Genomic DNA, 17,800 nt, shown 5'->3' with positions numbered 1-17,800 from the left:
GCTGGGAGTCGGTAGGGCCACGCATGGGCTTTCGGGCCTGCTACACGTACTCCAAGGACTACACCAAGAAAACCAAGGGGTCCTGCGGGCGATTTGGGAGCGAGATGATGGTGCATTAGTTATGGGGACGGTTGGGATTCTGGTCGGGGGTGTGTTGCCTGGATATTCTACGTTGGTCAGCTTTCTCCACTGTTTCTAACTCTCCACTGTATCTCACTATGAACTTTTCTTTAGTAGCTTGGAATTTTCACTCAACAATTTTTCATACGTCTGCTCAATTTGGCTTGCAGTTTGGTAGTGATCTGGAGCAATGGCGTCTGACCTTTCCAGACTCCCCGACCAAGATTTTCCCGCTTTGACTAAATTCGCCCCATCATGGCCGCCTTATCCTTAAGCCTGCGATGTCTGATGGTGAGTAGCGGAACTGTGTGGTGTGGTTGCTAGCTGTCCGGTGGGCGGTGGGTGGTAGTTGGGTGATGCTCAGCGGACATTCAAACATCTTCTTGTTATATTTTTCAACATTTAAAACGAACGAAACACTACACCGCGAAAATCTCACGAATCTCGGACAGACAGACAGAAGAGTATATCAACAGCATAATATGATATGTTATCTTGGCATAATAACTGTATAATGGAATCAGTATTTTTTATGTTATTAACATATCTTATTACAGTAAAACCTCCATGAGTCGATATTGAAGGGACCATCGACTCAAGGAAATATCGAGCAGTAGAACAAAAATCCTTTGGGAAGCTTTTGGGGGGACCATCATAGTAACCCAGAAATTATTTTTCAGTATGGAAAAATTTACCTCCATGAGTCGATATCGAGTCAAGGAACATCGACTCATGGAGGTTCGACTGTATGTTATAAACTTGTCTGTCATAAGCGGCAAAATAACAACAATCATAACAAAAAAATGTTCCTGGAAGACCAATTTAATAACATGTTTTGTTAGATTTAATAACAACCTAAGACCAAGCCCACTCATGGGCTCAATCAAGCGTTTTAACGTTAAGTAGAGCCACGAACAAAGACGCGAGCCGCACCGGTCGTTGCTAAGAAGAGCTCGAAAGCGAAAAGTTTACGTACGGTTCGTAACGGGGCTTAGAATTTAGAGACATGCAAACTACGGTCTCTATCCGTAGGCTCGTGCGCTCTCTCGCGTTCAACTCTCTGGGTAGCGCAAAGAGGAGACGAAAGAATATGAGTAGGGGTTTGTTGACAATCATTCCTGTTCGGTTCATATAGTTTATAGAGAATGATTTTCCAGTTTTGTATAGGTAATTTTTTTAGTTCGTATCACATGTTGATATTTATTCTTGCTTTGAAATTTCCAACGAAATTATATCATAGATCACTACATCAAAAACATAACAATTTATCTGACATACAATAGTGATAGAGTGACAATATAAACGCAGAAAAATAATGGATTGAAACAGTCAAGTTTTGATTAAGTATGTTTTGAATAAAGTTTTCCTTTCTTCGCCGATCATACATATCGAAAATGTATTGTTTTTTCTCTTAAAAGTAGTTACGATTGTTCTAAATTGTACCTTCACTTTTTTTATTCGACCGATCGTATTCAAACTTATATTTGAGGAACTTATATTGAATAGTGATTTAGTTCGGCCACTTTGATACATGTGTCGTCATATGGTCGGGGTTCTGCTAAACCGAACCAGAGACCATTTTTTGAAAAATTGAGTTTTGTTTTAACCATTATTGGACGAAGAATGAGATGACATTCCTTCCATGTAAAAAAGCAGTAATTCTGACAGCTCTTCGTGGAGTAAATTCAAAATTTCTGTGTGGCAGAACATACAAAAAATAAAATTGCATCCAACCAGAGTGAACTGTAAACCATTCCATACACTCAGCGAAATATTTCAGTTCTGGTCCAGATGATGAACATTTCAAGTTCTCCTCCTCGCTGTCAGATTTATAACTTTCAACCGATACATAGTAACAATCTGTGAGAGAAATGAACACGTAATTAGAAATATAGGTGTTGGAGGAATCAATTATGTTTCTATTTTTCCAAAACACATTCAGCCTTACCGAACCAAATCCACTGCATTTTAGAATCAATTTATTGTCAACAATACAAAAATCAACTGGTTTTGAATACCTGCATTATGTCGACACTCCTCATACTGATAATTTAACACAGAGGCCGTCATTGAACAACAAGGTTAATTAGAATAATAGAGCTTGAAAAAAAAATCAAACACTTGGTTCGCTTTGGCTGATCGAAAAATAGCGTTTTGACGAAAACCATCCTTGAAAAGAATGTTTAGAACGTGATTCAGACTTAACGACTGACCTACAGCTAGGTAAAATTATCTAGAGGTAACGCGCTTGGTTATCACTTAAATGATCCAAGTTCGAATCTCTTTCATGTTTTTTTATTTTATTTGTCTTAGTTCACTTTGACAGAAAATTTTCATGGTTTTCTTCGACCAGCCTAAATTTGAAGTACAGAAATTGCTCCACTTCCACATCTCAGGATCTCAGGACATGCATGGACATCATTTGACATAATCACTTTTGCTCTGTGCCTGCACATGAACTGCATATGAAAAAAAAAAACATGTGTGGGAAGGGCTGAGCTGGGTGGGGCTCTGCCGTTCATATTTCAAACTATTTTTAAAACCTCCGTGCTACCATACTATACGCGTCCTCTCTGATTGATGTAAAGGGTTGTGAGTGATATCGATTTTAACTTCATAGACGATGAAAAAACAAGACTTTTTTTTCACAATCCGACTGGTTTTCTCTGAAACAAAGAAACACAGTCAGCCACACTGAACTTTAAACCATATTCCAATGTTTTTGTTCAGCCAGAGTAAACTGAGTGCAAAGTACTGAAAAATTAAATGTAATTATATGAATGATTTCAAATAATTTACACGTACTTCATCTCTGATAGTTAATAAAGGCTTGTAAGTTACAAGTGTGCGGAAAAGTTTCAAATAATCTAAGCTGTTGTTTATTTGTGACTGGTTAAGCTTAATTATCTCGGAATAAAGTTTTTTACGCTTAGTTCGGTTCAGCAGAACCCCGGCCATATCTCTGATACTCTGCAATCATCAATATTGACAAGGACAGTTTTGTCGTCGCGGTTGAAACCCGAAGTTTCCCAACACGCGACAATCGCTTTTTCTCCAAATCCGTACGGGAAACCTAACGTCGGACATAGTACGCTGGACAGCGGACCTGATCCTCTATCCAGCGCACTATGCCCGACGTACATCCGACGCTCGGATTAGAAGAAAAATGGATTTTTGCGTGTCAAAAATTCCGATTTTCAACTCTATGAACAATAATTGGGCGTGATCTTACACACGGAGCCGCCAAACTATCCAAATTTGAATTCTTTTGATGATACTCCATAGTTTGGCCCAATAATTAAAATTTGAGTAAATTGATTAAACTCACACTAGGTAGTTTGCCTTTAACCCTCCGTAACTCGCGCGGTTGACTACCTGCATCAGCACCACGTTAGTGCTGAGTACAAAAAGTGAGATTTTTTCATCGTGTTGTACAAAATACAACAGCGCGATCCCTCGAGGGTTAACTCCAGCAAAAAAAATATACTCAAGAGTAGGTAAATTCAACGCAAACGTAAGTTTTTTCAACCAAATTTACCAAAAATTGGCTTATTGGGCCAGTGGGTCGATGCAGCTTGCTTTGTTTTTGACAACATCGGTGGAAGAAAAAGAGAAAACAACCTAATTTTGGGTAGAAAGTTTAAACGATATATTTACTTTTGAGTAAAATAAACTAAAAAAAAAATAGGTAGTCTTAGTTCTCCGTGCACGATCACTTTCCAGGGTACTTCCTCGCACTGGATTAGATTAGATAAAAGTAGTTACAATTGTTTAGAGATACTTATGAATATGGATTCATTCAAATATTACGTAACGCAAGATTTTGCAGTTTTAGATCCCCTTCCTCCCCAACGCAACAACGTTTGTATCGGAAATATCAAAATTTTATGTGAAGCGTAACACAGCGAAAGACCACAAAAACTACAGTTTGGTTTACTTCTCTAACATTTTGATCCTTATTGAATTATTATTAAATCTCAAGAGTATGAAATTAAAGTAATTTCACAGATAAAGTAGACATAATGCCCATATGGTTACATAGTCGATGTAACCACCATTGACAATGTCAACATAGCTAATATCTAGCGCATTTATGATCAGTTTTTTCAGTAGAGCACAAGCTCTAACCTTTAGTTTGAAGCCAACGGGAAAAATCTTGGATTTCGTATTCTTCGTCGTTTAAATTTCAAAAGTATGCTACTGCAGTCGCTTTCATCGCCTTTGGGCGAATTTGGGTAAGGTACACCGGGGCAAGTTGAAACGGGTGGGGCAAGATGAAACAGCGGGTTAACATGATGTTTTCTAATGATGATAAACAGTTTGATCGCCATAAAACATAGTTTTTGATTCAAACCACCTTTTAGCGAAGGATAAATTTCCAAATTGTATTGAAATCTATTTCAAAATTTCGTGTTTCACTTTGCCCCACCCGTTTCAACTTGCCCCGGTGTACCTTAGAATACTATCAATCGAAATCATGTCAAAACTTGACTATTATGTGAAGTTAGGACTGCGGTCGCATCTATTATACGGTGACGTTTCTTTCACTCTACATTTTTTTTAAATAAAATCTATATCAATATAATTTTTATTTTGGCTTTTATTTTATCAAATCATTGAACGCTAAATTAATTGTAACAAACATTTCTTCTCATTTATTTGTTTCTCCTTTTGGAGGATGAACGTTGTCATCTACAAATTCGTCATCGGAAAGCATTCTCAATTCCAGTTCGTCATCTGAACTTTCGGCGTGAAACACTTCAGAAGGTTCTTCGACATCGAAATCAGAAATTGATGCCTTAATGGATCCATCTGTAGTGGATGCGGTTCCTTTTAAGGTTTCATCCAGGATACGACGTTGTTCTATTTCGTAGTATTGTTTGGCGACGCTATTTAAACCTGTTAAATCCATCGACATAATTGAATGATTTGCGATTCTTTTCAACGCTTGGGTCCGTTGAAAGCAGTCGTCTAGCTTCGCTTTCGATGCCGCTGCCAAAAGGCGACCTGATTTAGCTAGCTCCAGACTTACATCATTACTGATTTTCTGACGCTTGCTGAAATCTCTGCCTCTTGGACGAGCGGCTTCACGTATTATCTCCGAAGATACGCCTCCTATTTCTTCAATACTGTCGTTTGAAGTTTGTCCCAAAGACCGTTTAGTAGTGGGTCCCTTTAAATAGACAACAATTTCTAATAAGATTCTAGAAAATAATGTAATACTGAAAACTAAAAAGCATTCAAAAAACAGTGTTAAGTTTTGAAGAGAGGTTGTTAATTAAAAGCGGAGGGAAAGAGGTAAATACAACGCATCTTGAAACTTATATAATCTATACCACATGAGTTTAGTACTTGACCCAGTATCGACTCATGGAAGTAAATATTTTCATACTGTAAACAATCCATGGTTACTAATGAGGCTGTCTATTAATTAGGTAAGAGTTAATGGAGGAAGGAAGGATGTGCTAAATTTCACGTGTCACATATACATAGTTTGAGTAATATTTACAGAGATTACAAAAAAAACATATATATACAAGAGGAGAGGGGTTGGCCAAAAATCGTAAACATGGTCTTACGTAATAAATGTATAGCCCCTATAATGATCCATTGGCTTCCGAAGGATTTTCCGTTCTACTACTCATGGCTTCAATCAATCAACAATCAATAATCTAATCTACTTAATTAACATGCAGTTTATCCTGCTATTACTTACACCAGACAGTGATGGAATTTTTCTCATCGAAATGGGTTAAAAATCACTGGCTGACACAAACAAAAATGATCGAAAAGTATATGTCCGCAGAAGAGCTGCATTTCAGCACCTAGTGCCTAGTATTATTTTTCTGCGCTTAGATTTTATTGAAAAAAGTAGGCCGTTTAGTGAGGCTTACCGAGTTGCACAAATACGAACATTTCAGTAAAAATATAATTCACTACGAGTCGCATACTAAATGTACTCAACTCGTTCTTAAACTTGATATTTCATCATTCATCGTATTTATTCAATTTGGGAAAGATTGTGCTAACATAAATGATAAATAATTATTTTGAAACTAATTACATGTTCAACCTCATGGATGTATCATTCGTCTCTAATTTAGAAACAAAACAAAGTTTTTGAATAAAAATAAAAATTGCTATCAGTGTGAAGAATTAGCATTAAGTTAAAATTCACAAATAAAAAAAAATGCTATTTAGAAGCATGAGGGCCACTGTAGTATAGTGAGACACTAAACTATGAGAGCAACTATAGTAGGTTGCTAAAAAGTAAAAGTATTTGTTGCAAGTTATGATATTTGGCGAGACGCATGCTTCGTTATGCAACGTTGCCTTCACATTCAACTGACCAAAGACCTAAAATAGTTAGGAAAAATGCTAGGTAAGAGGAAGATATAAGAACTGAAAAACAGACTAGAAAGAAGCATGACTTGTGAATAGTGTTCAAAATTTCACCTTCGAATCTCGATATTGCTTCCACTTTGGAGAATTCTCTAGAATTCTGTAGCAGTTCATCATGATGAATGGTGATTTTTCTGTAGCAGCATATAGTTCCAGTGCCTTTTTCAAGTTGTCTTCAGGCGAAGAACCGCTTTGCTGTCTAGCATTAATTTGACTCACACAACCAGCAAACTTACTGACACATTTGTTGATGATATGCCATCTACATTTCATACCCTTTTGCACGCGAACATCTGTGTTTGTAATCATGTCGTGTGAAGCACAAATCTCCATAAATTTTTCGTAGATCCGATGGTACAAATTATCTGCTCTCTGGTTTGTTCCGATGATTGGATCTTGCGATACATGAAGCCATGCTTGACACAGAGCCTCATCCTCCATACGTGTCCAGTTTCTTCCGCGTGATTTGGTTGCACTCATTTTTTAGGATTGTTACCTTCTGTACAGACGCAAGCTCTCTATTGAACGTTCATATGCTGTTTTCTATAAAACAAATCTCAAAAGGCTTTTTCTCCACCTTCAAAATGCTTTTCCAAGGTGCACATAACAAAATGATCTACAAGTGTATAGAAATGTATACATACAAATGTATATATAATAAATGTAGGTTGGCCAAGGCCCATACAGAATGGATACGTTTGCATTGCGTTGATAGAAGCTTGACTGAGATAGCCCATCGAAAAAATGTTAAATTAACGCAAACACAGGTAATGGATGAATAAGCGTCCGTCAATATTAAGTAATGATTGAGTTCATACCTTTAATTATGCTTTTGGTTGAAATCCGAAGTGACGTGGAGTACAAAAATTGAATTTTTACCCACTTTTATGTGTCGCATCTTGGTTTGTATGAATGCATATTATAGCTCTTAATTAGCTGAATGATGTGCAAAGCCAATAATCGATTCAAATTTACTTCGCATTTGTAACTTCGTATGCCGCGCGAGTCGTGACAGTTTTTTTGCTGCAACGATAATAATACCGAAAAAAAAATACTCACACCCTTTGGTAAATATAACTCATATTCAGCTACTTTTACGAATTTGTTGATTCAATAGAACGCAAACATGGGTTGAATTGTAGTTCCGTGTAGGCCTTGATGAATAAGGCCTTTTCATGAGTGAGGCAATTCCCAAAGTCACCTAGTATTTTCAGGTATGGGTCACTCTATATTAGTATTAGTCGGCAAAAAGATGTGAACAATTCAATCGTCTGCCACAAAGTTTGAATACTCAGAAATATCTCGATATTTGCCATTTTTTTGCCCTTGGCTTGCTGAAGTTGTTATGACACTTCCGAGATTACTGTCTATAAAGTGATATTGTTACAAATATGTTCGGATGCCCCACCTTTTCTCCTTCACATGGAATAAGAAGGTACAATGTGCGTTATAAACAATAAAGATTCCATGCACTCGCGGAGGCGAAGACAACTCTAGGTAAACGAACTGTCAGTTCGTTTAGCCAAGCGAGTATGACATCACGATTTCAATAGTGACAATGGATTCCATGACGTCATATTCGCTCGGTACACTTTAAATCCGCACTAAAATAATATTGCTCAACCATGTCTGTGCAAGTCGTGCAAGCCTATAGAATCTTCAGTATCTATTATGTGCGTTTGCTTGAAATAGGCCTATACACATGACGTTTGAAATCAGCTGACTTTGGGGGTCACTGAGAGTACTCCTTTAAAAATGATAGACTTGTTATCGTGCCTTTCATCGGCAGTTGTAAACAATGCACACACAAACTTGTGAAATAAAAAGGGCATATATATGTATTACGGACTTGTCATTCCCATAAAAGGATCAGATGTTCTAACGATTTGTGAAAAGGTATATCATCAATTTAATTTATACATTATATATTTCCACATGCAGGTAGCGATACAGTTTCGAACATAAAAATATACGACACAAATATATTAGCTTTAAATTTCATTAGCGAGTAATAAGCTAATAATTATCTTCCCCTTTTATTTGCCAAAGGTGTTCAACTAAGTCATTCTGTAGTTGATAATGTAAGGTAGTGTCGTGAACCTTCTCGTAACGGGCAAGAAATTCACTAAAACCATCCGTATTCTCTGTCGAACCAAGGATACTGGCATGAAGTGAGCCATAGTCAAATGCTGTGGAATCATCTCGCTCATCTTCTATGATCATATTATGGAGTATTATACAGGTGCGCATGATTGATTCCAACGTTTCTTTGTTCCATAATCTGGCAGGGCTTTTGATTATCGCAAATCGACCAGTCAGGACGGAAAACACTCGTTCCACATCTTTTCTAGCAGATTCTTGCATTTCGGCGAAGTGCTGTACATAAAAAATATGTATAATAAATAATAATAACACATGCAAAACACATACATACCTTTCGTTTTTGACCGATGGGCGAAGGAATTGTTTGAACTAATGTAGCTAATGGAGGATAGATCCCGTCGGCAAGGTAATATCCTGAGCTATAAGTGTGATTGTTGATGGAATAATTGATAGTAGGGGTTTTCCCGTTATAAAGATCTGAAAATATCGAAGATCTTTCCAGCACGTTAATGTCATTATTCGAGCCAGGCATTCCAAAAAATGCGTGCCATATCCACAAATCGTAAGAGGCAACTACTTCTAAAATAATGGTTGGTTTTTTCTCTTTACCCTTATACTGGCCTGCCCAAGCCGTGGGGCAGTTCTTCCACTGCCAATGGGTACAGTCCAAGGAGCCCAACATACCAGGAAAGCCTCGCTCTTCACCAGTTCGAAGCAATCGGAGCAGATCCTCGTTTGTAGGTGAGCGAAGATATTCGTCTCCGAATATGTGAATAACAGTTTTGCAAAATTCCACCAAACATTTTCGCGCGGTTGATTCTCCCATTCGAACATATTCATCAATAGCATCAGATGGTGATCCATATGCCAACTGCCGTAGAGCCGCTGTGCATTTTTGAATAGAAGACAATCCCATTTTCCCTGTCGCGTCTGGTCTTTGAACAAAATATTGATTCCGTTCCAGTGCTTTCACGATTCGTAAAAACAAGTTCTTTGACATTCGGAAACGTCTCCGAAACTGTTTTTTATTATAAACAGGCACTTCAGCGAAATAATCTTTGAAAAGCCGAACATCTCCTTCATCAGAAAATCTGAAAATGTAAAAAGTCATATAGAATTAAAATTGAAAAAAAAAAGTCATAGAAGTTTCACAACTGACCTGTTGATGTTTGGTAGCTTTCCGGGACGAGATCCTCCGAACTGTTGTGCACAAATGGAACCACCGTTGGCAGTAAGTAGCTGACTATATGCTAACAGCTGGCGTGAAAATTCAATTTCATCGTCACTGGAATCCGCGTATTCTTCAACAATATGAGAAAAATTCATCTTTTTCATAACTATTGCCTTGTGATTCTTGTTGGTGAACTCTTGACACAGTTTTCGAGGGAAAATGACAGTATGTTTTGTTATGGTTATTGATGCATTGTTCGTCTATAGGCAGAGGCGTGTAAGGTATACGTTGGTCAATTTTTTTATGGACACTTCTCTTACTGTTCAGTGGGGCATTCCTTCTTTTTTTCATCCACTGTTTGTTGTGTTTTTTTTTGTAATTTTTATTTGGTTTTGATAAATAGTCCCTCAAAATTTAATGCGGAATTTGATGATGATTTTAAAAAATGGTTCATACATAATTATTGATTATTCATCATGGTGAATCAATCATCAAAAAAATAAGAAAATGTCAATGATTAACTTCAGTTGAGTTTTTTTAAAAATATATTTGAAGTTGTATAAGAAAAATGGGACTTTGTATTCAAGGTCATCAATTACTTTTGTTGTCATTTGTGCTCACTTTTGATAAAAAAATACAAATAGTTTCTCTATACAATACAATATAATATATATTATATTTATATATAATATACAATACAATATATATATATATATATATATATATATATATATATATATATATATATATATATATATATATATATATATATATATATATATATATATATATATATATATATATATATATATATATATATATATATATATATTGTATTTTTGTTTTTTTGTAAGTGTATTTTTTTTTAATCAAAAGTGAACACAAATGATAACAAAAGTAATGGATGACCTTCAATACAGAGTCCTATTTTTCTTATACAGGTACTCTACAGAGAAAAAAAATAACATTTTTTATGCTAGTATTGATGTATTTGAAGTAAAATTAATCCCAAATAATGATTTCGGTGAAATTCACAAAACCAATAGTGAAAAACATTAGTTTTGACGAAAAAGTAATTTTATATCATGCAAAGATTTTTTGCATTTCCGGTAATAAGAATCACGTTATGAAGGTTGATGATAGTTTTCCTTCCTAAAACTCGCCTCTATCTTCTCAACACCGTTCTTGTAGGATAGACTCTAAACTTCAGAGCAGTATTCCAAAATAGAACGCGAAGTTGCAAAGAAGCCAACTACATTTAAATGTATTTTACACACATGTGTAGAATATTATATGAAAAACGCAAAGGATGTTAATGTTCAATATACTTAATTATAAAAACATGCTAAAAAGTTTAGTCTTAGACATAAATTATCCACGAGGTTGATAAATTTCTCGCTAGAAAGGCAACCTGGATATCTAGGAAGATAAAAATAATCTTAGAGCAAATAAAAATATCTAGCTGCAAGTCTTACGGTAAGGGAAAATCATATTTAAAAGAGCTTGCTTGAATTCCGGGATGATTATAAATACAAAAACACTTTCTTAAGAAAATATTTTTTTTGAATGAACCAAAACAGTCAAAAATCTCCTAGGGGACCATTCTTCTGCTTTCAATTTTTACTAACAATTCCCTCTTTATTACCTTTTTATTTATTATATTAGTTCAATTTATTTCGATTGATCACATTTTGGAACGACACCACGGAAACACACAAAATGTTGCAGTGATTTAAAAAGGTGCAAAAAAACTATGGCTGGTACGCATGGAAAGTAAGTGAATAGAGACCACCGGTGCGCAAAGGCGACAGTTCATTATTTTATTCACATTGATACGAACGACCGGTGCGAAAATGGGTGGATAACGGAATTAAAACTAGTTAACGACGTGCTGTTGCGTGTGTAGTATTAAGCCTACGGGTGGGCTTGGTCTAATAACAATGAATCATGCAGTGAATTTAAAATCTTGTTATTGTTGTGTTATAGTTCATCGCATATTTGTACATTTTCAATAGTAGAATAATAATGAAACTTGGACTAAATCAATGTATATTATTGAAATGTTATTTGGTGGATTAATCTCAATAACTTGAACATAACAAAATAAGATTGCCCAACAAAACATGTTATAAAAAAGTAATACATTGATAAGTTAATAATAACAAATTATGATATAATAACAGGCTATGTGATTCTGTTGTTATAAATTTGATATTCTGCTTTGCTCGGGCACTGGTTACAAAACGCATGTATTTATTGAAACAATGCATGATACACCTAGACCTTATTTTACGTCCACTATTGACTTTGCGAAAAAAATTTCTACTGCCAAAATAATGATCAAAATACACATTTTTATATTTTTGTAAACTTCTCCCAATCACGAAGATGTTTTAAAAAATATAAAACTGTTGAGTTTGCTCATTGTCTTAGCGGTGGAATTTTTTGTCGCTCAGCCAAGCATGGACGTAAAAAAAGGACGAGGTGTATACGGTATTGGTACATTTTTTTAATTCTTAATCACTTAACCTATTTTACAGCTCTTTTGTCCACTAGGGCACTACGTGAGCGATTCCAATTGGACGCTGCACTTACACTTTGTACAGCGCCTACATGTATCCTATTCTAATTCAACTATATCGAAATGGTGCCTTGTACTGCTTCAACTTTTCTACCCTGTCCACGGTAGAATGATGAGCACGACGATGCTGATGTGTGGCTGCTGTTCCTTTTCCAGTCCGATTGGGGGTCCATTATGAGTTGCGGTTCACCGATATCCAAATTCCGGGTCCGTTAGAGCTATATGCTCCGAAGAGGGTCAGGTGTCAGTTGCTCTCAGGGGAAAGAGCAACTGCCGAAAAATTACAAGTGCCGGGGCTGGGATCGAACCCATGGCCATTCGCTTATGAAGCGAACGTGTGAACCACTGCGCCGCGGGCCCCGACTAATATTGGTACATTGTAGTTTTCAGAATAATCCAGGAATTTTAAACGCAGTTCTGCTAAAATTAAACATGTCCAAAGTAGCCCCCATCTACTTCTATATGAGATGTGTTCGATTGGTGTATGAACAACTTTTTTTGTTTATTGATGGATTTAGCTCAAATTTTGCATACATCCTTCATACATATTTACGATTATTATGTGTAAAAAATCTGGAAATCCATTGACTACTCTGGGAGTTATAATGTCATGTTACGGGTATTTTCGGCTTTCAGTCTACGCGTAATCATAAACGGATTTATGCTCTACACCAGACGAAACGTCAGGTGTAGAGCATAAATCCGTTTATGATTACGCGTAGACTGAAAGCCGAAAATACTCGTAACATAGTTACAATCACAGTCGATCCCCATACACGTTATAATGTCATAAAGTTAAAAAACCATGAAAAAGTGTATAAAGAAGCAGAGCCGTAGCGTGCGGTTGGCCAGGTTGGCCCCCGCCAAGGGCGTCAGACTCAGAGGGGCGCCGAAAAGGCCTGATGCTTAAAGCAAACAGGATGAATGTTATCAAGATTTCACTATTTAAAGTATCTAAGACTGATCATTTTGTTACGTTCTTCCGATTTCTCAAGATTTATCTAAATTATTTGGAATAGGTACCACGATGCTGAGAAACTATTTTATTATTTTTTTCAATGGCAAAGCAAAATCAATATTCTTCCGAAATTCTAGTGAAAGCTTCTTTCTAATGATTCCTAAACATTCTTACTGGAGAATGTCTTGAGGTTACTTTCGAGGTCATTCGACGCATTCATTCAAACCTTTTTACAGCGTTGACAAAAAATAATTTAAATGTAAATATTTAGATCATGCTTTTTCAGTTCATACAATTGCTTATGTTTATTTGGGTTTAACTATTGAAAATCTAGCACAAACCTTACAAGTCGTATTCGCCCAAAAAACTATCAGTGAGATTTTGTTTCTATTTCATCAACTCAAAGAATTTCTCCTGGATTCTCGAAGGATTCCCTTAGAAATTCCTCCAGGGAGACTTTCAGAAAGTTATCTAACTTTTTTTTCAGAAATTTTCCAAAGGATTCCTCTGGATCTTTCTTCAAGAACTTTAATGGATAATCTTCCATAGTTTCCTGAAGAAAATTCAGCAGATATTTTTTCAAAAAATATTTCAGGAATTATTTTCTTCAATGATATCTTTAGCAACTCATCCACAGATTCCTTTAAAAATTCTATTTCTCAATATTTATACCACTTTTTTCCTGGCTACATTCAGGAAAATCTTCAACGAATTTCTTTAGAAACTTTCCAAAATTTCCTTTAGTTTTTTTTAAGATTCCTGCAAATGCAACAGATATGTAAGAGTTACGAATTATGAATAATGATCTGCCATGGATTCCTATAGAATCCTCCAGCTATTCCTTCATAAATGCCTCTGAGAATTCCTTCAGGAATTCCTCCAGGTTTTTTTAGAAAGTCATCTATAGATTATTTTAGAAATTCAATCAGTTTCCTTTAGGAAATCGTCTACAAATTCCTTAAGAAAGAAGAAATCCCTCATATCAATTATAAATCTGCCATTTGTTCCTTTAAAAATGTTCCATGTTCATTAGAGATTGCTCCATAAATCTCTGCTAGAATTCCTCTAAAAACTTTTCATCACCATAGATTTTTCCAAAAAATCATAAATTTGGAATTATTTTAGAAATTTTCCCAGGTATTCCGTGAGAAAATCTGCCATTGATTTTATTCAAAACTTCTCCAAATGATTCTTTTGCAATCCTTCCATGGATTCCTCCAGGAATTTCTTCATAAAACCTTATAGGGAAACTTTTCTAGGGATTCCTCCGGATATTCCTGCAGGAATTCCTTTAGTGATTTCAGCAGGATTTTTCAAGAGATTTCAGCAAAAACTTATGTAGAAATTTCTTCAGGATTTCCTCCTGGTATATTTTGATTTTGATTAAACTTCAGAAGAAACCTTTCCTAAAGTTAATGGAAAATTCTGGTAAAACCAATTGAATTAATCGTTGTAAATTTCTAAAAAATATTGTTTGAGGATGTCGGAATATCCATTAAGTGGAATATATTCTAAGAGAATAAACGAAACACAAAAATCCAACTAAAGAAACTTTGAGAAAAGAAAATAAATGACCACGTTTTTTTGCAAATTAACAATGTTCCATTGTCGTGGGGCGCCAATCTGGATGCTTGCCAAGGGCGCCATGGGACCACGCTACGGCTCTGTAAAGAAGGCCCGCACGACGGTAGATATTATGTTTTTTTTTGTTAATTTCTATACAACCCTATATAATAACTCTAAGAATATACCGTTATTGCAATTATATTATTGCATTGACTTCACTTTGAGATGAACCAGCATCGGGCTGAAAATCTTCCTAATAAAGCTAATAATAATAATAATGATAATAATAATCTTTACTTCATCGAATTGCTGTTTCGCCGTTGTCTAACTATAATTGGTAGATATTTTTAAGCTTCGCATTGGAAACCTGAATGTCAAGAGTCTGCAGCACCATAAACTGCTACGTGAGTTCAACAAATATCATCTCTTTACCGTTGCTGAAACAAAGTTGAAGATTTCTTCTTCTGTGTGGTCTGTGCGAACCCTAGATAAGAACGTCTTCAAACATCCTTTGCTCTCTGATCGCGGACGAGAACGATAGCTTGTACTGGTATTAGCGTTAGCATTAGCATTAGCAGTAAGCTAGTCGCAAAGATTCGTAGGTTGTACAGTCCCATACCGCTGTTATGAGAATAAGGCAATCCATGAGACAGATGCGATCAGCTGATTTTTTTTTTGTTTACCATGTGTTTTTGATGTCCCGTGATTGGGGTGACATATTTTGTTAAGCGCCGACGACACTTGATGAAACTTTATTGAATTGTATTCACACTGTGTTTACATTTTTAGCTGTCACCCCAATCGCGATCAGTCGTCATGGATTGTCTTATTGCCTCCTTCCCGTCCGCCCGTTACCAAAGCACAGAGATCTGAGGCTAATCACTGACTCTAACACAATATTGACACAGTCCTCCAACTGTTGGAAACTGTCCTGGCCACGTTCTCGCGACAGCTGAGGAACGGGAAAGGAAGATCAGTTAGACATCTAAGGGCCGATTTCTTCACCTCGGCTTAACCGGTAAGCCTGGCTTACCCATACAGTTAAACCTGGCTTAACGCTTAAGACCTCTACGTCCTCTCAGGCTTAGGTGCAACAGGAATTTAAGTAAGTAGAAGGGTTAAGGCCAAAAGATACGTTTGGTCAACGTTTAGGCACCAAAACGATACACAGGAACAAACTCATCAAATTATATGAATTCCAGTATCCTCAAGACAAAGTTGTTGACTTCTATTAGCGTCTCCTGGACATCCAGCAGCAATATCACAAAAAAAAACTACACTGTAATCACGCAAAAATGAAGACGAATTCCGACACCCCGATTGCAATAAAACAAACTCTCACAACAATTGCAAATTATCCTACTCAACACTACGTGATCTACTAAATCGTCAGATAAGAGAAATAAGTTGAACACGGATATTAGTTTGCAAGCGCTATTAAAACTATCAAACTCGATTTGGTAAAACGAAATATTTTGCATGAGTCGTTAATTTAGATGATAATTAAACAATTTATCTTTTGATTGCTTAAAAAAATATTTCCATGCATAATGGCTTGCAGTCACAAAACCCCAAAATTATATATTTTGCCCTTTAAATTGATGTATAGCTGAAAATTCTGACGTGCTAGAGCAAGCCCGGATTCGGATTCAGCGGCCCAAAATCTGTCAGAGACACATAAGTTTGCTCTTGAGACAGACCAAAAGTTAATTTTTGTTACGCTGTGTATTAGGGTGGCCCACACTTATATGAAAAACAAAATTTTTGAAAAATGTCAAGTCTTACCTCCTTAATTAGTTATTTTGGACTCCCAGAAGCTACGTTCAAAATTTGAGCAAAATCGATAAAGCCTAAGGGGGCGCTCAACGAGCTTGAAGTTTTTATGGGAAATCTTGGCCAAATGTATGCAGAAAAAAAGTTTTCGATTTTTGCCGCTAGGTGGCGCTGTTAGAATTCAATAATTAAACCCTTTGGCATTATTGTAGATGACTATATACCAAACAACTTTGTCGAAGACCGCAAAGTGATCCAACGTCTGTGAAAAAAGTTATACCCTAGGTAAAGTTATTTCTCAATAAATAATGCTGACCTCATATGAAGTGTATACTAACAGGTTATTGTTTTCAACAAAATTATAAATAACAAATTACAAATAAACAGGAATTCTATGAAAACTACCAATATGTTAAATTAAAGCTTTGAATTTATATATTGTGGGAAAAATGCAAAAACTAAACAGCCAAAATAACTAGCTAATGCCAAAACTGATTAACTCCTAAACTACCAAGGGTCCAAAAAAAGTCGGAAGTCCAACTTTGACAAGGCATTTCTCGGCCGTTTTTCAACCGATTTCAAAACTTTTTTTTGCGATGGAACCGGACAGGTTTCAAGATCATCGTCCATTTGAAAAAAAAATATAAAATAGATGCGTCTACCCAAAGTTATTAAGCAAAAGGCACTTCCTAGTTTTTTTGAGAGCGCATTTTTTTCGCACATTGATCAATAAAACAAAATTTAATGCGATAACATATGTTTTTTTCGACTCTAAATCATGCGTACAGCTGGAGTGAACATGTTTATGCAAAATTAGTGATTTTTCAGTACACTGATATTCTACCTTACTCAAAAAACTGCTAAAATACCCTATTTTTCACATAAAATAAGCAATAAATCAAAATTCAAAGCGATGACATATAGTTTTTTTGGTCTTAAATTGTTCGTAGGATTGTACTTGACATTTTTGATGAACAATGAAAATGTTCTTATTATACTCTTATTTTGTTTTACCCGGAAAACTACGAAAATTCCATACTTTTTACACAAAGTAGTCAACATAACTAAATTTAAAACGATAACATGTAGTTTTTAAGCCTTGAAATGTTCGTAGCAGTTTGGGGGA

At 35.9% G+C, this 17,800-nt stretch overlaps 1 protein-coding gene across 2 annotated transcripts; it reads right to left on the bottom strand.

Moving 5' to 3' along the window:
• Positions 1-715: 715 nt before the first annotated feature.
• LOC115268186 (uncharacterized) lies at positions 716-10,199 on the bottom strand. Of its 2 annotated transcripts, XR_009999245.1 has the most exons (4): positions 9,785-10,199; positions 8,957-9,716; positions 6,577-8,898; positions 716-5,293 (listed from the first exon to the last, which is right to left on the bottom strand). XR_009999245.1 is itself a non-coding variant. In XM_029876237.2 (3 exons), exons 1-3 carry the CDS (start codon positions 9,958-9,960, stop codon positions 8,539-8,541), a joined length of 1,296 nt encoding a protein of 431 aa, XP_029732097.2. In that variant the 5' UTR covers positions 9,961-10,199; the 3' UTR covers positions 6,340-8,538. The 2 variants fall into 2 exon arrangements, 1 of the variants encoding a protein (XP_029732097.2); XM_029876237.2 differs by lacking the exon at positions 716-5,293 and having other exon boundaries at positions 6,340-8,898.
• Between the last annotated feature and the right edge of the window lie 7,601 nt (positions 10,200-17,800).

The sequence above is a fragment of the Aedes albopictus genome, chromosome 3 (genome assembly GCF_035046485.1).
Source record: "Aedes albopictus strain Foshan chromosome 3, AalbF5, whole genome shotgun sequence".
Classification (NCBI taxonomy): domain Eukaryota; kingdom Metazoa; phylum Arthropoda; class Insecta; order Diptera; family Culicidae; genus Aedes; species Aedes albopictus.
Note: the sequence above shows the minus strand (reverse complement) of the source record. Positions and strands in the feature narration are given on the sequence as shown.

Coding starts and splice junctions, on each gene's coding strand:
- LOC115268186 (XM_029876237.2), bottom strand. CDS start 9,960: ATGAAAAAGATGAATTTTTCTCATATTGTTGAAGAATACGCGGATTCC. Junction 9,717..9,784: donor AAGCTACCAAACATCAACAG/GTCAGTTGTGAA, acceptor TTACATTTTCAG/ATTTTCTGATGAAGGAGATG. Junction 8,899..8,956: donor CCATCGGTCAAAAACGAAAG/GTATGTATGTGT, acceptor TTTTATGTACAG/CACTTCGCCGAAATGCAAGA.